Source organism: Myotis lucifugus, unplaced genomic scaffold, assembly GCF_000147115.1.
Source record: "Myotis lucifugus unplaced genomic scaffold, Myoluc2.0 scaffold_366, whole genome shotgun sequence".
NCBI classification, from domain to species: Eukaryota; Metazoa; Chordata; class Mammalia; order Chiroptera; family Vespertilionidae; genus Myotis; species Myotis lucifugus.
In genome coordinates this window covers 948,965-971,188 of record NW_005871414.1, presented here as the reverse complement: position 1 = coordinate 971,188, position 22,224 = coordinate 948,965, and the positions used below count along the sequence as shown (strand labels likewise).

General features: G+C 48.1%; 1 protein-coding gene across 10 annotated transcripts in view; it reads left to right on the top strand.

Moving 5' to 3' along the window:
* Window positions 1-22,224, top strand: part of FLNB (filamin B) — a 134,852-nt gene that overhangs the window by 65,141 nt on the left and 47,487 nt on the right. For 9 of the 10 annotated variants that reach the window (XR_002832320.1, XR_002832319.1, XM_006101504.3 and 6 more), the window contains exons 5-19: window positions 1,230-1,348; window positions 2,428-2,505; window positions 3,713-3,875; window positions 5,380-5,577; window positions 8,111-8,248; window positions 9,764-9,890; window positions 10,799-10,935; window positions 12,886-13,079; window positions 14,058-14,171; window positions 15,018-15,161; window positions 15,420-15,543; window positions 15,847-16,007; window positions 16,951-17,041; window positions 17,265-17,434; window positions 22,023-22,140. Coding sequence is in view for 8 of the 10 variants with exons in the window: in XM_006101504.3 (XP_006101566.3) it covers window positions 1,230-1,348; window positions 2,428-2,505; window positions 3,713-3,875; window positions 5,380-5,577; window positions 8,111-8,248; window positions 9,764-9,890; window positions 10,799-10,935; window positions 12,886-13,079; window positions 14,058-14,171; window positions 15,018-15,161; window positions 15,420-15,543; window positions 15,847-16,007; window positions 16,951-17,041; window positions 17,265-17,434; window positions 22,023-22,140 (2,076 nt within the window). In the remaining 2 variants the exon portion in view is untranslated. The remainder of the gene's footprint in view (window positions 1-1,229; window positions 1,349-2,427; window positions 2,506-3,712; window positions 3,876-5,379; window positions 5,578-8,110; window positions 8,249-9,763; window positions 9,891-10,798; window positions 10,936-12,885; window positions 13,080-14,057; window positions 14,172-15,017; window positions 15,162-15,419; window positions 15,544-15,846; window positions 16,008-16,950; window positions 17,042-17,264; window positions 17,435-22,022; window positions 22,141-22,224) is intronic. The other variant, XM_023765008.1, reaches the window with a different exon arrangement.

Genomic DNA, 22,224 nt, shown 5'->3' with positions numbered 1-22,224 from the left:
TTGAGCCCGAAACCTGGGCATGTGCCCTTGACCTGGATCAAACCCAGTCCGTGGGCCAATGCCTATCCACTGAACCAACTTGCTAGGGAGAGAAATCCATTTTGAAACCACTATGACCTATCAAAATGGCTAATGTAGAAAGTAGTGATAGCAGCAAATGCTGGCAAGGATGCAGAGAAACTGGATCCGGATCATGAATACATCGCTGGTGGGAATGTAAATGTTCCAGCCACTCTGGAACACAGTTTGGCAGTTTTTCCTAAAGAACTAAACAGGCAATTACCATATGACCCAGTTGTTGCATTCCTTGACATTTATTCCTGGGAAATGAAAACATGTTCACACAAACCTATACTGGAATGTTTAGGGCAGCGTTATCAGTAATAGACAACTGGAAACAACCCAGATGCCCTTCGGTGGGTAAATGGTTATACAAACTGTGGTACATTCATATCAGGGAATATTACTCAGCAATAAAAATAACAAACAAATAATACAGGCAACAACTTGGATGAATCTACAGAGAATTATGCTAGTGGAAAAGACAATTTTAAAATGTTGCATAGCATATGATTCCAATATTCTGGAAATGACAAAATTAGAGATGGAGAGTAGATTTGTGGCTGTTGGGGTAGGAAGGGGCTGAGATGGGAGGGGAGTGGGTATGGCTATAAAAGGGCAACTGGAGTGATCCCTGTGGGAATGGAAATGGTCTGTATTTTGACTGTGTAGAGTTTTGTACTATGTAACCATTGGAGGAACTGGATAAAGGACATTATTTCGTACACCTGCATGTGAATCTGTCTCAAATTAATTTGCTCAATCATCTCAAAATAAAAAGTTTAATTAAAAAGAATTGAAGGCAATTTTTAAATATTTTAAATAATACAAAATGGTCTTTAATGAAAAAGGAGCCATTCTCCCATACCTCATCTCCCCCACCTCCCCACATCACCTCTCTCAATGCCAGCTCTACTGCTAGTCACACATCATTTTCATGATTGTATCCATTTCTGGCTGAATTGCTCTGAATATTTCAGAATTGATTGTTGCTTAACTAACAAGGACAGAATTAGGGATTGGAACCAATTGGATTATTCATTGGATTATTGCCCATGCGGTGGCTGCAGGACCGAGTCCCATCTCTCAGTTTCCTGAAGGAAACACAGTGGCTGTGGCCTGTGTCAGGGCTGGCCAGATCGTAATGTGCTTGTGTAAACCTTTGGCAGGAATCGAGCCCACTGGAAACATGGTGAAGCAGCTGGCCAAGTTCACCGTGGACACCATCAGCGCCGGGCAAGGAGACTTGATGGTGTTTGTCGAGGACCCAGAAGGGAACAAAGAGGAGGTATGTCGGAGGGTGCTGCCTCCCCTGTCAGCATCCCAGGGAGCTTGTCAAGGGCCAGGGACTGTGCCTCCATTTTCCCCACTGAAGTTCACAACAAACACTGTTTTTTACCAAAAGGATCCTGAGGCTCACAGTGGTTAAAGTAACTTGCCCAAGGGCTGTACCTTGAAAATGAATATAAATTGATACCCAGGGACACAATGTTTAATAAAATAAAGGATACTTGGAATTTAGCAAAGGCCTCATTAGTTGAGTTTTTTTTTTAATACGTTTTTATTGATTTCAGAGAGAGGAAGGGAGGGGGGAGAGAGAGAGAAACATCATTGATGCGAGAAAATCATTGATTGGCTGCCTCCTGCACACCCCCTACTAGGGTTCGAGCCTGAAACCTGGGCATGTGCCCGACTGGGAGTAGAACCATGACTTTCTGGTTCATGGGTTGATGCTCAACCACTGAGCCACACCAGCAGGGCACGTTGAGGATTTAGATACTAATGGCCAAAATACTAATGGGCAAAATAACAATACAGTAGTGACAAAATACAACACAGTAACAATATTAATGTCCCACTCTCTTCTCACTCTGACCAGCCTTTGATTCTCCCTTCAGAGCCTTTGCACATACTGTTCCTTTTGTCTGCTTATCTTCTTAAGACTATATATTCCTATTGCTGTGTGCCATCCGAAATTCTGAGTTTACTGGCAGACTGTCCATTTCTCCCACCGGGTCAGGAATTCTGCCTGATTTGTTTTGTTTTGGGTACCTAACACTGGGCCCAGCATTTCATAAATGCTTAATTACTACATGGCCAACGAAGCTTTACGTTCCTTGCTTTATAGTCTCTCTCATTTAGAGAGTTTCAGCTCTGAGTCAGCAGAGAGTCCTGACTTTGTGCTACATGATTTGTTTCTGTAACTTCAGGCTCTTCCTCCCCTGGGGTGTCCTGCAGGAATAGTGGGGCAGGAAATAGCCAGGACAGGTGCCTGATCTGCCAGCTCGCAGCAGGAGATTGGCTGGCACAGCATTCTTTTACTCACACCTGGTGCTTCCTCTGACTGTCATCCATCTTCCATCCTAGGCACAAGTGACCCCTGCTAGCGACAAGAACAAGACATACTCCGTGGAGTATCTGCCCAAGGTCACCGGGCTGCACAAAGTAAGATGAGGTGTCGTGGCTATTGCTTGGACCACTCTTCTGGGCGTGCTTCGATATGTGTGGAAGGAAAGGGTTTTCTGAAGTTAACTTCTGATTTTCCTTCCTGATTATAAAAGTATCCGTGCTCATTATAGAAAAATTTGGCATCCCCACGAACCGGACTTGAGATATTAGCTAATAATCTTGATTGGTTGAATTCCACTAGGTTATTGTAATATCAGGTTTTTCTAACTGTCTAGGTAATAATGGTTGTAGCTACATGCCTGGAGTATAGATGCTAAGCCCTGGGCTTTGTCTGTAATGCTGCCTTATGTCCCTTCGAGGTGTTCTAGAGCATCTGCCGGCATGGCGAAGGCCAGTGGACTGTAGCGGAAGCCAGTAGCCCACTCATGTGCCTGGGGAATTGTTGGGGATTTGGCCTCAGACCCTTTGTCTCAGCAACATTTTGAATTCTGTTTGAGTTGGTGTCCAGTTGGCTTATGGGATGGGGACCAAGGAAGTCTTGCAGAGACTGGACTGATCGAGGAGTCTACCTTTCGTTGGAAGAAAGCCTTCAACAGCACATATAGGCCTATCCCTGTGCACCATGCCACTGAGATATAGACCATACTCACCACCTTGGGCTTTAGTGAATTCACCTGGAACCATGGCCATATAGAATTTACCTTTAGAACATCATGAATCTCGAAGAAAGCATTTATGATATAATTAATTTATTCACTTTCTAGGAAACCTAACCCCCAAATTTAAGAGATGAGAACTCTGGCTCAAGTTTTAGATGGAAATCTGTACTTTTTCCCAAATCCACATGTCTGGGAATGATCTTGGTCCCTTGAAAATACATTGACTCTAGGTTTGAAATCCTGGAACTGTACATTGTATTCTGGGGAACAGTGGCCCTCTTCAGTGTTGCCTTAAAGGGTTCAATGTCTAGAGATTAGAATATAAGGTTTGTATCCTACTAGAGAGACTAAACATCAGATGTAAGTGTTTTTAGTTTGCTGAAGGTCAGATATCCCAGGCCCGCCGTATGGCTGATGGAGTCAAGAGGGAGTCCCATTCAGGCCACTAGCAGGGCTCCTGGTCCAGCCACTTCTGTGTGGATAATCAGGAGGAGGGAAGAGAAGGTCACAGAGCAGGTGGCTTTTTCTGGTCGTCTCGCTGGGCAGGGAGAAGTGAGTGTTTATCATCTCTCTGTCACTTGTAGGTCACAGTACTCTTTGCAGGACAGCACATCTCTAAGAGCCCGTTTGAAGTGAATGTCGACAAGGCCCAGGGAGATGCCAGTAAAGTCACTGCGAAAGGCCCAGGTTTGGAAGCTGCAGGGAACATCGCCAATAAGCCCACCTACTTTGACATCTACACAGCAGGTAACACGCCCTCTTCCATGGATCAGGCTTTCTTGTAAAGCCAGAGATAATCCTCAGGAACCTAAAGGCTCGGGATGCCTGACCTTTGTCTTTTAAGTTGAACAACCACCAACAAAAATAACTTTCTTCAATCCATCTCCCTTCCTGCCCCCATACCCTTATAAATTTCTTTATTTTTAATTTCTTTTTTAAAAAAGTTTTTAATTACAGTTTATATTCAGTATCATTATGTATTAGTTTCAGGTGTACAGAATAGTGATTAGATAATTATATACTTTTTACAAAGTGGTCACCCCAATATTTCAAGTACCCACTTGGCCCCACACATAGTTATTACAGTATTATTGACTATATTCCCTATGCTGTAATTTACATTCCTGTGACTATTCTGTAACTACCAGTTCGTACTTCTTAACCCCTTCACCTTTTTCAGCCAGGCCCCAATCCCTCTCCCCTCTGGCGACCATCAGTCTGTTCTCTGTTTCAAATGTATTGGTTATATTTTGAGATTTTTCAAAACCAGCCTTTCTTCTGAAGAAACTAAGTTTGAAGAATCATCTACTAGATGATTCTATGCAAGGTCCTGTTGGATTGAGTGAGGAGGGATGAATAAGACAATTCTTGAAATTGCCTTCTTTTCAGTGTAGAAAATTTACAAAACAGAGAATGGGGAAAAAGGAATGCTCAGCCATCACCATCCTTCCCCGTGGCAGAATGTTAATGTCTTGGTGTGGCCCTTCTGAGTGCCTCTGTTTCCTTCATTTGCATTTTTTTCTATTCATTTATTTATTTACTAGAGGCCCAGTGCACGAATTCATGCACATTGAAAGGAAATTAATTACAACATAGCTGGCGGGGCGAGAGGGGCCAGACACGTCCTGGAGCCAACCTCCCGAGGTCCCTCCCCGGCCAGTCCCACTGGGGCAGCGCCGGGGCTCAAAGGGTATCTGTGGAGTGAGTGGGGTCCCTCTGGCAGGTGAGGTCCTTTGGCCTGGCCTGCGGGGATTGGGCCAAAACCAGCAGTCCGATATCCCCCCAAGGGTCCCAGAGTGCAAGAGGTCACTCTGCAAAGTTGCTGTCATCCCGCAGCTCCTACATTGAGCGTCTGCCCCCTGGTGGTCAGTTTGCATCATACCTACCAGCCAGTCGGCCTGTCAGCAGGTCAGCCAGTCGCTTAGGCTTTTATATATATAGATTTAAAAATATATATTTTTGTTGATTTCAGAGAGGAAGCAAGAGGGAGAGAGAGAGATAGAAACATTAATGACGAGAGAGAATCATTGATTGGCTGCTTCCTGCACGCCCCCTATTGGGGATCAAACCCGCAACCCAGGGATGTGCCCTGACCAGGAATCAAACTATGACCTCCTGGTTCATAGGTTGACGCTCAACCACTGAGACACGCTGGCTGGACCATTTGCATTTTGTATCTGCTTTTACACTCACCGGCAGTGAGCTTTCCGAGAAGGTGACTTGGGCTTATGGACTGTTCGCTCTGTCCTAGGTGCCGGCGTGGGTGACATTGGGGTTGAGGTAGAAGATCCCCAGGGGAAGAACACCGTGGAGCTGCTTGTGGAAGACAAAGGAAACCAGGTGTATCGATGTGTATACAAACCAATGCATCCTGGCCCTCACGTGGTCAAGGTCACCTTTGCTGGGGACACCATTCCCAAGAGTCCCTTCGTTGTACAGGTTGGGGAAGGTGAGTGCTGGGGTGGCTGACCAGGTGTGCTGTCTGTGCACATGGCTGGGCCCCAAGGCCAGGAGAATGGTCATTGAACTCCTCTGTCCCCTTTCTGTGGCAAGTGGCTTACTTTGTCCACAAGATATTAATATCTTTCCATGAGCCACGAAGTGACTTCAGTGCTTTACTTGTATTAGCTCATTTAATCCTCCCCAAAACACTTGTCCAGGAGAGTCATTCCTCACTGAGAAGTGCAGGACTGAGGCCGCGGAGGGGTTGGCACCTGGGGCTGAGGTTAGCAGCAATAGCATTGCTGGTACCCCCCAGTCTCCACTGTTTGGCCTTCACTGGCTGCCAGGCACTTAGCACGACTGCATCTCATTGTCACACCAGCCTGTGTGTTCCCCGTGCTGTTAGGATCCCCAGTTTGCAGATGGAGACACTGAGACTTAGATAACATAAGGTGTCGGTGAGTAAGGGCTAGGCATCGGTAGGAGTAGAACCCAGGTCTCTGTCGACCCCTTAACCACACTGCTGAACTCCCTCTGCAGGGGAAGCAGGTGTTTTCCTATTAGACTCTTTCCTTCTCCTTGTGGCTCTTCCTCCCCCTACCCCCATCCCTAGCTCTGCTGCCTTTTCTAATCAATACTTGCCTTTTCCTGTTCTGTCCTGCATCTGCGTCTGCAGGCCTGGCTTCCTCCTCTGAATCCTGCCTCTGGGCTGCCTGGACCCCGAAGCTGTTGGCTTCCTAGCTGAGAGCACTGGGCCCGAGGCACCTTGCTTGGTAAGGGCTGGTTGGGTGGGGCTTCGGTGCCAGGTCTTTGTGCTGCCTGCAAATGTCAGCGAGCCTGTGCTGTTTGTGGCCTCAGGAAATGACAGTACAGTTGTTCTCACAGCTTGTCCCGCCAGACCCCAAGCCTGCTCTCTAATTACATTTAAGCATTTCACAACGGAGAAGAATCTGGCAATTTCCTTCCAACTCTTCAGCTCTATTTAGTGTTTATATGAACTAAGTAGTTACCCTTTTGATATGGAGACCATTGCCCATGTACAGAATTTCCATGAGTATTTATTTTTTTTAAAGACACATTTAAACCCTCCAAGGGAAGTCCTGTGACTTACTCCTGGTATGACCAACTTTTCTCCCCTTGACAAATTGAAAACCCCCAGCATATTCATTAACAAAACTCTTTTCGACATAATGCAAGCCTTTGAATGGCTATCCTAGTTGCAGTAGTGTTTCCTGACCTCCTCTCTCTCATGGATTACCCTTCTCATTCCCGGCATGTGTCTCCATCATTTGTACTGGATCGAATTTATTTATTAGAGTTCTTCTCTTGATGTACTAATCCTCCCTCTACTTAGATGATTTTATATAAAAAAGAAGCTGACATCATTATCATAGTGAAAAACCAACGTTACTTGCCACAAAGTGCTAGCATAAACTTACGTTCATCCACGAACCACCTAAAATCATCTCTAACTCCAAGGATGTGTGTATGTGTCTTAGGGAAGCAATTGTTTGCCAAATAGCCAAAGAGGACATTGCAGAGAGGAGGGGCCAGAGGAGAAATTACCTTCCTTCTATGGAGTAAACTGAAGTCTCCTCCTCTGGGGTTCGAGACCCATAGTGTATAGAGAGCTGTCAAATACGCAGTATCAGATTTAGGAAAAAAAGTCACTTAATAAACAACGTGACATTTTACCCATTAATCTCTCATTTCTGTACTTAATCAGAAGGTTGCCCATGTTGACAAAGAATTCCTAGGGTTCAAGGAAGTCTTTAATCAACCTTCTGATGACTCCAGGGAGCAGTAGTTTTGTGCACCTCATGTAAGAAATATTGGAAGCTACCTTTGCCCTTAATTTTTATATTCACAAATTTAGCTTTTTTAACCAGATCTAGAAATCACGTTGAGAGGGGCGTTCATCGCTAGTAGTTGCACTCCCAGCCGCCCACATTCCTAGGACCTGTGACGGAAGGCACTGCAATGGTTGTCTGCCTTGGCCAGCGGAGGGTTGCACTGGCTTCCTTCCGAGCTATCTTCGGGCTCTTTGTGGGGAAATCGACACTGTTTAGACCTTTAGAAATGACTGACCCAAAGTGTGGAGCCCGGTCAGATGTTTTCAAGCGCCACATTTTTCAAGTTGACTTGAAGAAGCCCAGTCTTCCCAATTAGTGGGCCCTTGAGTATAGCGATGAGGTTTGAACAGTGTCCAGCACTAGGTCTTAACTCTGCTTCACCACCGAGGGGATACATGTCAGGATTCAGCCGGTACCAGGAGCCCGGGGAATCCACACTGTGCCCTCTGGTTTTCATCACCAAAGGAACTTTCTCCAGTCCCTCCGCAGCGTGGCCGGACAGAGTTATGTTGTGTCCTTGTTTGCTGCCTGGTGTGCTCCCTAAACGGGACCCCTGGTCCCAGCAACTGCCGCATACTCTTTGTGCAGAGCAAATATTTTCTTGGCGGGTGGCTCCGCGTTACCTTGGCTTGCTCAACTCTGACTAAAGAATGAAAGGTTGAATTGATGTCGAAATTGTACTTGCAGCCTGCAATCCAAACGCCTGCCGGGCCAGTGGCCGAGGTCTGCAGCCCAAAGGCATCCGCATCCGGGAGACGGCAGACTTCAAAGTTGACACCAAAGCTGCTGGAAGCGGGGAGCTTGGCGTAACTGTGAAGGGTCCTAGTAAGTGTTCCTTTCTTCCCTCCTCTCAGGTGTGATTTCGGCCACGTTTGTAGCCTGGCATATGGATTTCACCCCATGGCCAGTTCTGATTCATGTATCCCAGAGATCTGTATCAAAGACTTCAGGCTACCTAGGCTCCCTAGGCAAGGAAGCAGTGATTGATTTGTAATGTCTGTCCTGGTTGCAGGCGGGGGCAGTGGTGGTTCTGCAGACTCACATTGTATTAAGGCTTCTGGGAGTAGAAGGAGCAGTGATGCAATGAGTTTTGGGAAATGCTGTCTTTGGTTGGGACAGCAACCTGAAGGGGCCCCTTTTTTATTTGCAGACACGTAGGCTTAGAGAGGAAGGATCTTGCCCAAGGTCCCACAGCTTGTAGGTGTCTGAGCTGGAATTCAAGCACAGTCTCCGAAGCCAGTGACTTTCCCACTATAGGTTACATTTTATAGACTATGCAATTATGTCAGGCACCTAATTACTATGATCAGTGCTTATAGAAGGGGAATCAGATTCCCTAAGGTTAAATTTCCTGGTAAATAAATGCCATCCGTGGAGAGGCGGGTTGTACCCTGCAACTCATTCTCACTCCCTGTTTTGGGAAGGGAGACAGTCGATGTGAGGATGGGGGTGAGGACCATCCTCAAGTTTTCCCCTGGAACAGATGAGCAGCTCGGCATTTCTAGTTGCAGGTGCAGAAGCCCTTGACTTGTGGAATCTTGAGCTTCCTATGCTAGGACTGCTCTTACCCTCTGTGTTCCCAGCAGGCTGGGCAGGGGGGTTCTGAGTTCCAGAAAGTTAATATTTGACCTCAGAGCACCAAGCTTTGGGGCAGGCTGAGCCCCAAGGGCAGCCAAGGTTCTAGACTGCTCAGACCTAGAGCCAAGCTGCTCTGCGGCTGCCCTCCCTCCTGGCTTGTTGCTACAGGAGCCAAGGAGGCGATTTTTTTCCTGACCTTAGATTCTCACTTGACGAAATGGTTTTCCCAGCCAAACCTCAAGGCTCAGCATCAAACAAGTCCCTGCCTGATGGCTTGCTCTGGAGTTTGTGGTAGAGCATCTAAAATCTGCCTCCTTGTAGATAGCACAGAAGAGCTTTCTCACTTTCATTGTCCGGCTTCAGTTGAAAAAGATATGCCAGGACACGAACCTGGAACTCATGTCAAATACTCATCCATTCCCTCCCCAGTTTTGGGGGGAGCTAAAATGGGTAGAATTCTTGAGGAAAAATTGAGATGCAACTAGATTTATCTTTACACAGTCCCTAGAGGTTCCGGCCGCGTAGCCCCCTCGTAGCTGAGAGAGCCTACTAAAGCCAGCTAGCTGAAATCTTCCAATTCCCCACAATTTTTAGCTTTGGATTAATCTCTCAGGTTTTAGGGGTCCCACCCTCTTAGGTGGCCCACTTTGCTTTCCCCTGTGACCACATTTGTGGATATTTCTGTCATTCTGTTCTTGTCTTCTGGGTTCTCGTTCTGAGCCGAGGATTGCATTGGAAAGGTGGTGTGTTTTCTTCTCACAGAGGGCCTGGAGGAGCTGGTGAAGCAAAAAGGTTTTCTGGATGGAGTCTATGCGTTCGAGTATTACCCCAGCACCCCGGGAAAGTACAGCATTGCCATCACATGGGGGGGACACCACATTCCAAAGAGGTGAGTCTCTGTTCCGACGTCTCTGGAGGTGCTGGGCCCAGGGCAGGCTCACCGTGGTGGCTTCCTGAGCTGCAGGAGGGAAAGAGATCTGCTTTGTTGCAAACATTTTTTTTTTCTGGCAGTTCACAGACATTTGGCCTGTTCTCAAAAGCAGCAGAAAGTCACTGTGGTTTCAGCTGCCTTGCTTTAAATCAAATGCCGGCGGTTTGGGCCTGGTGGGAGGCGGGGAAGCCAGAAGGAGCAGTAATAGAGAGCAAATGGACTGTGTGTCTTTATACCCTTATATAAACTGGGATTCTCTTTCTTTCAATGCATGCCTCTGTTCAGGAATGCCATGGGGTAAAATCTGCTATGGTTTACATTAAAGTCCTCTACGTGAGCGCAGGCAGGAATCAAGGGGCCAGTGTGGGCGTGCAGTTTGCCTGCCCTGTGTTTACGTGTTTTCCAGCTCTTCTGGGGGCAACTTTAGGGGCAACTTTAAACTCTGAATAAATTCAGTTTACCTTGAGAAATATCTGGGCATATTATAGGGTTCTGAAAATCTAAGCAAACTATTTTTTTTTTTACTTCCTGCATAAAAGTTAAAACACATTCATTAATGTATGAGCTAGTTTTCTTGTTACAGTCTCGTGAGCCCTGCACACAAAAGGTAAATGACCAGAAAGACAGTGCAAGGCAGTGTGGCTTGAGCACCAACCCAGTGGCCCCCTGAGTGCCTTGAGACAGCACATTATATTGTTGACCTAACAATGGCCGTGGGGGGCCTGCGTGGAGGAAGGGCTTGGCTGGAGACTGGGACTGCGGGTCAGAGGATCCAGCAAGTGGAAAGAAGAGGCATAAACAGCTTATGGCTGTATTTAGCTCCTTCTTTACTCTTCGTTAATGCTCCTTCTGTTCCTTTCCTTTAGCCCCTTTGAAGTTCAAGTTGGCCCTGAAGCAGGCATGCAGAAAGTCCGTGCGTGGGGCCCTGGCCTCCATGGCGGGATTGTGGGGCGGTCGGCAGACTTCGTGGTGGAGTCCATTGGCGCTGAGGTGGGGTCTCTGGGTAAGTGGATGCAGCTGACCAGCAGCTTCTGTAGGGCTGAGATTATAGGGGTGCTTGGGCCCGGTATTAGGCCGAGAGTTGGGGCCTCCTGAGCCTCACTACCCTTAACCTCCGGTCTCCTCACCACCTGAGGCCGCCTCTGCACACTGCTGTGGAATTGCAGTTCCCATTTTCCACCTGCCCTTCAGGCTGCTCTCTGCTTCATTCATTCGTTCTTTCACTAGAGCAAGCCTGTCAAACTCAAAGGCTAACACGGGCCAAATAAACAAGGTCTAAGTTTATGTGGGCCGCAAAAAAACAAAAGCTTCAATTTTCATAGAAACGTAGGTTTATTTCGATAAAGACATGCATGAATACAAAGGGCTGAAAGAAATGAGTAATCGTTAACATAAAATAACAGAACATTTTAATAAAAATTAATATTTTTTCTTGAACATTAACTTACCAGACACTGATAACTGCACAAATTAATAAGCATAACGCAAATAAACCTATTTTTGTTGTTGTCCGGAAACGAAATATTTCCTGTTGCGCACACCAGACAAGTCAGTCCAGGACTAATGACGTGGTAATCGACTGCTAAAATATTCGCTGCTAGTACTAGTGAAGAGAAATGGTGCGCCTGCGTGTAAGGCACGAAAGGGAAATGAATGCAACATGATTATACTAATCAGTCATTAGCGAACGTTGTAGTTCGTTATTAATAATATGTGTAACAGGATATTGTAAAAATTAAGTTACAAAATTTTTATTAAAACGTTTCTTACATGTTGTTATATTGGCTGGGCCACACAAATATTCATTGTGGGTCACATGTGGCCCGTGGGCTGTGAATTTGACATGCTTTCACTAAAGGCTTTCTATGGATGTTGTGCCTAGAACATAGTAGGCACTCAACTAATATTGTTGACTGCTCCTTAGTTTAGATGAATGAATTAACTTTTTTGAAATCAGAAATTTAGGGAGTAAATATTCTTTGGAGCATAACTGAATGCATTTTAAATACACACCTGATGTATATATTATCATTTTAGATCGGTGGCCAGCATTTATCTCTCTTCAAAGGATCAGATAGCAAATATTTTAGTATTGTGGGTCATATTCTCTCCCACACCTATTCGACTCTGCCGTTGTAGCATGAAAGCAGCAGTAGAAAATACATAAGCGAAGGAGTATGGCTGTTTCAGTAAAACCTTGTTTACAAAAACAGGCAGTGGTTAGGTATGGCCTAGTGGCCATAGTTTGAGGACCTATATTTCAGGTACTAAAAATAAGCAAAAAGGGGAAAATAAGAAGTTACATTAAATTTTTCCTTCTAGAGAGAAAATATTTCAGTCTATCCTTGTAGACTAGAGATACTATTAAACCATTTGGCGTATCCTTTCAGACTTTTTTCTGTGCATACACATACAAATACTTATCTGCCACAAAAAATATCTGGGGGAAGTCTTTTTATCTTCCTGCCTCAGATAAATATAGAACATACCTCAGTTTTCCATGACTTCCATGGAATTCCATCGCATGAATATAACTTACCGGGTTCTCCAGTTATTTCCAGGGTTTTACTATAAAAACAATGCTTATCCTTGTATCTGTTTACACACATCCTTGGTTATTTCCTTCAGATAAAAGCCCAAATGCGGATTTGGTAGGGGAAAGGGTGGGCATTGGTTTAAGGCTTTTGGTACATTTCCATATTGCCAACAAAGGTTTGCTGGTTGACCTTATTGTTAGATGATATTTTAAAAAAGTATAAAATCCAATTCTTCCATCTCTAGTGAAGACTCAGTAGACTTGGTTTTGTGGGAAAGGGACACAAACAGATTTCAATCTGCTGGGCAACACTTGGCTTTTAGGCAGGCAGAGGGAGGGAGTTGATAGTAACATAGAATAGGTCCTTTTCCCCGTGTAACCAGGGAGCCCTCCACCCATCCCCCTACCCTCCCCCAGGGTTCGCCATTGAAGGCCCCTCCCAGGCGAAGATTGAGTATGACGACCAGAATGATGGATCGTGTGACGTCAAGTACTGGCCCAAGGAGCCTGGCGAATATGCCGTTCACATCATGTGTGATGACGAGGACATCAAGGACAGTCCGTACATGGCCTTCATCCACCCGGCCTCAGGAAACTATAACCCAGATCTGGTGAATCAAGTTGTTATGTTTCTGGCTTCTCTTTTCTGGCTTCTGGGATCCTCCCTGGTGCCCGGAGAGGTGCCTTAAGCAGCGTGTTAAAAGATAGCAGAGAGGAGTCTTGTAGAGTTTAGGAAGGAAACGGGCCTACAGTGGTACCACTGAGTATTTTTCTAATGTTGGGCAAGAAACTGACCTCTGACTCTTGGTATCCTCCGCTGTAAAGTGGGAATGATAGGAGTGTCTGCTTCCTAGAGCTTCTGGGATGATTCCAGGAGGTCCCTAACATGCATAGAGACAGCCCTTAGACCAGTGCATGGCCCATGCAGGGGGCTCCATAGGAAGCTGTTTCCTTGCAACCTGGAGCATCATATTTCAGTCTTGCCACTTTCTGAGGTTATTATTTCAAGATGTTCCGTGGATAATGGTGTGTGTTTTTTTTTCTCCCCAGCTCCCTTCTCTTAAATTAGAGCCGTATTTTCCGTGTTTCCAAGAGTTTCTCTCACGCCCTTTGCAGACTGATAAGCATCAAGTCTGAGCCAGCCTGGCCGACAGGAGGAGGCCCCAGGCCCACTGTGTGCTGCTCTTGGCCCACAGGGGCAGCTGTCCATAGACTGTCTGCTGGTCCTTTGCTCTCTGAGGGCCGCACACATTTAGAATGTTGTTTGTAGCAAAGGGTAACATTGGAATTGGGCATGGCTGGAGGTCCCTGATCCAGTTACTAGAAGTTCTCCATGTCAGCTCGGAATAAGGCAAGGAGCCCAGCCTAGTTTGGGGCCTGGTTATAGAGAATTTTCTCTTTCATGAGAGGTTAATGGTCCTGTTTTTTGTTTTTAAGTTAGAACCTACTTTAGCATTTTCCTTCCAGTAACCATCCTGTTACGTAGGTGCTGTAAAGCTGGTGGCCCCTGGTCACCAGTCTTCACATAGGGATTTAGTTGGGGGCATTCATTGCACAGAAAGACAATCATTATTGGCCTTTTGCCCCAGGTCCAAGCGTACGGGCCAGGTTTGGAGAAATCTGGGTGCATTGTCAACAACCTGGCCGAGTTCACCGTGAATCCTAAGGATGCTGGAAAAGCTCCCTTAAAGATATTTGCTCAGGTACGTTTCCAGGGGTCACCTGTGCAGGTAATTGTCAGGTGACAGGATCCTACAGTGCAATGGCAAGTTGTTCGGTTCATCTGATCCTCAGTTTCCCTATCTACACATTGGGAACAATAAGAATATTTAACCTCATGGATTATGTGAGAAGTAAATGGGGTTCCGACATGTAAAGCCGGGTGCTTTTCTTCTTTTTTTAAAATATATTTTTATTGCTTTCAGAGAAGAAGGGAGAGGGAGAGAGAGAGAGAGAGATAGGAAAGTCAATGATGAGAGAGAACCATTGATCGGCTGCCTCTTGCACGTCCCCTACTGGGGATCGAGTCCACAACCCGGGCAGTTGCCCTTGACCGGAATCAAACCTGGGACCCTTCAGACCTCAGGTCAACACTCTATCTACTGAGCCAAACGGGCTAGGGTAGCAGGGTGCTTTTCTTATTTTTATGATATGTATTCTATGGAAACAAGGCTTGATTGTTTCAGATTTCCCTGTAAATGTCTTGGTGTGGCTGATGCTACCTAGGCCATGATGAGAGGTTTGTAAACAAGGATTTATTAAGTTAATTTAATTGAATTTGGTGAAAAGATTTCAGTGTAGGCATTGAAATTGAGCATTGAGTGGTCATGGTTTTCTCTTTTGGCCATTTGCTCTCAATTAAAAATAAATAAATGCACATAGTGTCTTCTGTGGTCATGGCCATTGTAATGTGAGAAAGTGGCATGTTTTTCCATGTGGTTTTATTGCACGAGTGCGTTGTGACTTGGCTGTCTTGGGAGGCCACGGTGGCCCTGTTTGATGAAGACAGTTGAGGGCCAGTTCTGTTCTTAGCCCCTGCTCTTTTGCAGGACGGAGAAGGCCAACCCATTGACATCCATATGAAGACTCGGATGGACGGCACGTACGCCTGCTCATACACCCCAGTTAAACCCATCAAGCACACCATTGCTGTGGTTTGGGGAGGTGTGAACATCCCAAACAGCCCCTACCGGGTAGGTTGTGAGACGGAACCCTGGCCCTGGTATGGAAAAGCCCAGTCCTGTGGTAGGTCTGGACTCCATGCCTGCCTGATGGCCAAGGCAGATTCCTGGGAAGAACCCATCCTCCTTGGTGGCCTTGAAAGATGGAGTGCCCTGAAGGCAGAGTGCTCTAGATTGCCCAAAAGGACTATCTCTAACAATGTTAACTAACAGTGTTCTCCTGCGTCCAGGTGGAGGAAGACTTGATTACAATTTCTCCATGTCTCCTAGGTCCACATTGGGCAGGGTAGCCATCCCCAGAAGGTCAAAGTGTTTGGGCCAGGCGTGGAGCGAAGTGGACTGAAGGCAAATGAGCCTACTCACTTCACAGTGGACTGTACCGAGGCTGGGGAAGGTGAGAGGGCACTTCACCCAATGCTGCTCCTTGGGGAATTAGTTCTTTTAATAATGGTACCAGGCAGTGAACTTTGAACCAGGAAGTGGTCCACCTGGAATAGGTTCTAATGAGGCTCTGTGTCAGTTCCTTGGCTATATCTTTGCTCATCCTCCATCCTTTCTCCGAACCCCTGGCTTACCACCATCCCTCTCTTGTGTTTCTTGCCAGTTACTTATTTTGGGGTGTTCTCCCGAGCTGGAAGTGATTGCTTGGGACATGCTGTTTCTTGTAAGCTGGTGCTAATGAGCTGGTCTGTTCCAGGTGATGTCAGTGTTGGCATCAAATGTGATGCCCGAGTGTTGAGTGAAGATGAGGAAGACGTGGATTTTGACATTATTCACAACGCCAACGACACGTTTACAGTCAAATATGTACCTCCTGCCGCTGGGCGATACACAATCAAAGTTCTCTTTGCATCTCAGGTGTGTGGGGGGGGCCTCGGTTCTTTCTGGCCACCTGTACGCATTGGGGAGGTGTCTTCAGAACTATGCTCCGTACTTTTCCCCTTTGGTTCATTAAAACCAAGAAGCGGGGGAAGACAGATTTAAAGTTTTACCACTTTCTAACCAAAGTGAGGCAGTGTATTCAGTGCAGTTCAAAGCAGGGCTCTGGATGGAAATTGGTTTGTTATAAACGTCCATCAACTTTTTGTGTGAAATGTAATTGAGTTCTACTTTGACCTCTTTGAAGCCATGACTTTGGCCTCAGCCTTGAAACTTTTATAGAGAGAGGAGCTTTGAGGTTTCAGGTAGAGTTCCAATTTATGAATGACAGTGAAGGTAGGGCAAGCGGTACCTACAACAGGGGAGAATGGAACCCGTGATTCAAATTAACCTTGCATGAGAATAGGGGCCTCCGAGGGAAGTTCTGTTTCTGAAGGTGTTGGTCTTGAGTTGGCCTCACCCACTTAACCTGTTCTGCCTTTATTTTGACAGTCTGTGCCATTCTTTTTGAAGAATGATAACCATTCTACTTCTGATCAATTCCTTGCATTCTCCGCTGCCCATAGGGGACATTTCCTTCCCTCTGACCCCATATATTATGGTCACTTTTGGCTTTATTCTCATTGGTATTTTTTGCATCCTAACTACTCAACGATTGGTGTTAAAGGCTCCGCGTTCCCAGATTAGTTTGTGGGAAACCTTCGTTTGGCCGTGAAGAAAATGGGTAAAAGCCTGTGATGTAGGGGATCCAGGCATCCTAAGTGACCAATGATGGCCCTTACCTGGTGCTAGAATGTGGGGGTTTGACCTGTGGTAACGAGTTTGCTCACCACTGTGCCGAGGATTCCTTTCTCTGGGGCAGAGGCTAAGTGCTGGCCGTAGCTTCAGGGGCTTTCCTACTGAGATGGTGTCTCTGCTGCAGGAAATCCCCGCCAGCCCTTTCAGAGTCAAAGTGGACCCTTCCCACGATGCCAGCAAGGTGAAGGCGGAAGGCCCGGGCCTCAGCAAAGCAGGTAAGGAGGCTTGTGTGCCCGGCCATCCTGGAGGCTCTGCAGGCCAGTCAGTGGGCGTGCTCGGTGCGGGGCCTGTAGGAACCAAGGCCCAGCTCCAGGTCAGCAGAGAGCTCTGGCTCCAGCTGCCTCTGTAGAGCAGGTGCTGACGAACCTGTCAGACTGGTTCTAAAAGTGAAACCACTCCAGCCAGGCCTGTCTCCTCACTTCACGGTTTATCTTCCAGGTGTGGAAAATGGGAAACCAACTCACTTCACTGTCTACACCAAAGGGGCCGGAAAAGCCCCACTGAATGTGCAGTTCAGCAGTCCCCTCCCTGGCGAAGCGGTGAAGGATTTGGACATCATCGATAATTACGACTACTCCCACACTGTGAAGTACACACCCACCCAGCAGGTAGGGCCCTTCCCATCCCCTGACCTCGGGCCCGTCCAGGCCCCTTTCCCCTCCGTGCTGTGCTGGGTCACTTTGGACACCTGAGTGTAATCTGTGTTCCCCTGTGGGATACGGCTCGTTGTGCCTTTTGTTCTGAACCTGATGGGATCTATCAGGACGGCCTGAAGGATCCCCAAGAATAAGTGGGAAGCCAGCCCATCTCTCCTCACCCCAATCTCTCCCCCGTTTTGCGTCTTAGCAGAAAAATGCTTGTGAAATTCAGGACCTAGTATCTACCTCTTCTATACACATTCTTGCCGTCTGTACCAGCTGCCTTTTAGCCTTCGATTGATTCCTCAGAGAGAGAGTTGTCACGCCTTTGTTTTTTCCTCCTGCCCTTTTAGCTTAGTTTACCCTCTACAAGGTGTTATAGTGGGGTCTTCCTCACAGTCTCTCCTCAAAGAGCCCGTGTTCAGCCCTTAGGCCCTCGGGCTTAAGATGCTATTTAGGGCCCCAGATTGGCCCCTTTTACAAAATGTAGGAATACAGACAGGATTTTACCCTCCAGGGGGTTTTGCTCTGATTATTTTGGGCAATCAGAGCCTAAAAAACTACCCCTCTGTGTAAGGTAATGTTTATTTGTTTGAAGTTGTTTTTCTTCACCTCCACCCTCTGGGGTCTGGGGAGCAGGTGTCCTTGCAGAAAAGCCCAGCTGTTACTGCTCATGCAGAGTGTCCTAAACAGGCACCCCAAACCTCTGAGACACCTTCGTTCTTGGAGAGCAGAGTCCCCGGGCGAGGAATCCATTTGTAGGAGAAGCCAGGCAGTGCTTTCTGCAGCCTCACTCAGTGACCTGGCCAGGACATGGGGAAGAGAGAGGGGTACAGTGAGGGCGAGTGAAGGTAGAGGTCCCTTGCATTGAGGGCACCATTTCCCTAGAGAAGGGATCTTCACTGGGAGAACTTCCCTGACTCTAAAGGGGTTTCACTGGGGCAGGTTTGTGTGGCACATTACCAGTGTGGCTTCTTATCTCCAGATGTGCTTCTTCCTGTCGGTTTATTATTATTACTAGAGGCCCAGTGCACGAAATCTGTGGGATGACCAGGGGGTGATCAGGGCCCCTGCTGGCACCCACCTTGGCTGGCCTGGGGCCTGCGGGTGGGGGGCAGCTCCTGCATTGAGCGTCTGCCCCCTGGTGGTCAGTGTGCATCATAGTGACCAGTTGTTCTGCTGTCCGGTCAATTTGCATATTAGGCTTTTATTATGTAGGTTGGGGTTTGTTTGTTTTTTTACTTTAATGAGGGGTTCATTATTTGTAGTGGTAAAACTAAGACTTCTGTCAACAGATTGCCTTTTGTCATCAGGCTGCTCAGTGCTCAGTAGGTGACTATCTTCCTGCTGATGCTCCTGAGGGCTGGTGAGGGCCTCTCCTCCAGGGGCACTAGCTTGATGTCATCTTTCTTGCCGACACTCCGCCTTCCTCCAGAGAAGGTACCAGAACGCATGGACACGCACACTAGTCAGATCACAAGGTCATAGACTCTTCCAACAGCGTTTTAGACTCTTGCTTTATCCTGTACCTACATAGCTCTGTGTGTTTCTGCTGCGCTGCTAACAAGTAAGCTGCAGAAATAGGACAGGCTTAGGTTTTGACCTGCATCCCAGGAAGGATTTTAGAACTATTGCCCTGGATGACCCCGCTGCCGCTTGAGGTCGAGGTGGAGGTCGGGAGCCCACTTCCTGTTCTGTTGCATTTGATATGGGGCTCGAGTGGGAAGGTCCTTACTCCAGTCACCAAGGTCAGGGTCATCCAGTTCTCTGATAGCAGCAGGTTGGAAGGACATCTGCACGCTCAGTGGCCAGTTGGGGCTGTTTGTCCAAATGCTGCCCATCCGACATCCTAGGAGCCTGGCGATGCCCTGGTTCAGTCACTACCTCTGGTGGGAAAAGCTCCATGGTGTCTCTCGGGTCCTTCGCTGTTTAGAGTGAGGTTTTCTGTTTCGCCATTTGGGCAGCTTGCAATTCCGCATATTTCTCTAGGCCCCAGGGCATAGAAAACAGATTAAATCTCTCCTCTTGGATTGGGAGTTCCCCAAGGATAGGATAATATATAAATAAATTCCCTCTTTCCTCTGCAGCCCCAAGCACAGGCCTGGTGCTGTGGGCGCTCCGAGTGGACTTACAGCCCAGTGGGTGAATAAACGAAGCCTCAGCTCAGAGACAGTTAAGAACTCTGTAATCCGCTAGAGAGTGGGGCCAGCACTCCTCTTCCTCCTTTGAACTCTCTGTTCTGAAGAGCACCTAACAGCCCAAGGTTGGGTTAAATAAGTACTTTTTGAGCTCTGCTCTTGCATATAGTTAAGAGGCCTGGGCCAGCCCGGAAACCTGTGCCGGCGTGGAGGCGGCTGACACCCACAGGCACACTTACTAGTAGGTGGTTTTAGGGAATAGCCGGCTGGAACTTTCCAGCAGTGCAGCTGTCTGGTGTGTGTGGAGAGACGGATGAGCGAGCGCTCTGCCCTCTGAACACAGGCTGTGGTGTGAGGAGTAGGGCCTCACCTGATGGCTGGCTCTCTGCTCCCAAGTACCCGCAGGCTGCTGCTGTCGCCTGCAGGGACCCCGAGCCACAGCTTGACGCGCTCACCTGCCTGCTGGGGACCGGGATGACCGGCGGATCCTGTTCGCTTTGTCAGAAGATAGTGGTCAGAGCTCTTTTTGCCTCGGAGGCGTGGACTTAGGCTGGGGCTTGAGGACCCCCCAAAGGTCAGCCCAAGGCTTGGTGCTATGGAAGGGAAATGACGCAGTGCTCTGGTAACAGTCCTTCCCTTGAAGTAGTATGACTGCTGGTGGCTGCAGAGTCACAGAGGTGGCTCCCGTCCTGTGTACATCTGAGCTCTCGGGTCACGGTCTTGGGGGGTGTGTGTGTGTGTGTGTTTTGCAGAATAAGATTAAGGTCTCAGAAGCATGTAGGGGTGAGTAAAACTGCCCCGCAGTCCGAGAAAGAAGTCTTTGTAAAGGCACCAGTGGTCACCGCTCAGGTGTCCCTCACTGCATAGCACAGGCTGGGCCCGAGCACATCTTCAGATGCTGCAGGCCGTGCAGGCGGGACTAAGCTTTCTCCCCCCCCACCCCCCCCCCCTTTAGGTTACTTAAGGGGGAGTTAACTTCTTATCGGAGTTTTTTTGTTTTTTAACGATGGGTAATGAGAACACCCCTTCTCTTATGGGATGGGGAGGCTCGCTGAAGGAGGATTTCCCCCCTCTCCTTTGCCTCCAAGAGGCGTCTGCATGCGTGCAGTGGGTGGTGGAGGTTTCCAGAACCCTGGGTTGGCTGCGAGGCCTGGCCCTCCAGGAGGTAGGGGCGTTGGGGCACATTAAAGCTTGAAGTGAGCTGGCGTGTGGGGAGTGGGCTGGCGTGTCGCGTCTGCCATGGTGGCCGAAGTAATCCAGGCCCTGCTCTGTTGAATCTGACCTGTGAACATTTTACCATGAAATTTTATACATCCTGGAGGCAGGGGCTGGTTGGTTTTGAGTGCAGAGCAAATAAATCCTGGAAAATCAGTCCTCCCTTCTTCATTGATACAACAGATTTGTTCCTTGGCTTCCCCCGGACTTTGTTATTATAAAGGGAATGTGAGAAAATATATGCAGGCCAGAAGCCACACCCTTTTAACACTTGATCAGCAACAGCTTTCAGCAGGGGCTGAATTCCAGCCAGCTCTGCACTCCCGGGCGGGGCTCCTCTCCCCAACTTCCTTGCCTCTTTGAGGTGAGGGGGAGCTTAATCGACTGAGACAGCAGTGGGCTTTCATGAGCCTTAGTGTGGAGGGTGGGGCGGTGGGAAGAGGAAGCTAAGGTGAGGGGGCCAGGGCTGGCCGGGGAGACAGCAGCACATAAGGCCCCGCTGCACCTCTGCAGCCCCGGGGGCTGCGGGTGAGGGCTCACCACACCCACAGGCCAGCTGCCTTCACGCTGGCCACGCGTGTCCCCCGACACAGATGCGGGAGTTTATAGACTGTGCAGCGCTCTCCTAACAGCACCAGGTGAACTCTTGCAAATCTCCTCTCGGCTTGGTGACCGGAAATCGATTCCCAGGACATAGGAAACACTGGTTTTGTTCTGTGAGAGGCCGCCAGGCCCCGCTGCTCTCCCCAGGACCAGGGGTGGGTGTGTGCGGGTGGGGAGGTGAGTGGCAGAGCTGCTGGGATATGGGTTTGGGTGCTGGGGTGTGAAGCCCAGCTCACACTTCCCAGGAGGGTGACTTGGGGGAAGTGACTGCCTCTCTGAGCCCAAGTTTCCTTTCCTGGAAAAAGTAGGATGACAGAGGGAACTTCCCCTTCGGACGGTTTTTGAGATTGAATCCAGGAAATGCCTAAGAGCACAGAGCACAGGATGCTCATGACGTTTTCCCTGTTATTGGTTGCTCTTACTGTATCTGACTTCTCTGGTGTTCTTACCACGGGGCCAAAAGCTTAGAGAAATATGTCTGAGATGCTTTCTGTATCCGCTGGCGTCAAGCCCCGTGCCTCTGGGAGGACGAAAGGTCCAGGAGGCAGGTTTAAACACCAAGCTAGTATGTTCGGACCCAACTCGGGTTTCTCTCGTTCCAGGGCAGCATGCAGGTTCTGGTCACCTATGGCGGCGACCCCATCCCCAAAAGCCCTTTCTCTGTGGGCGTGGCCGCCCCTCTGGACCTGAGCAAGATCAAGATTAATGGACTGGAAAACAGTAAGTGTATGAATGGAGGGGCGGGTCATGGAAGACCAACATCAGGGGCTGCCAGCTAGATTCCCTTCCAAAGGCAGTCCACAG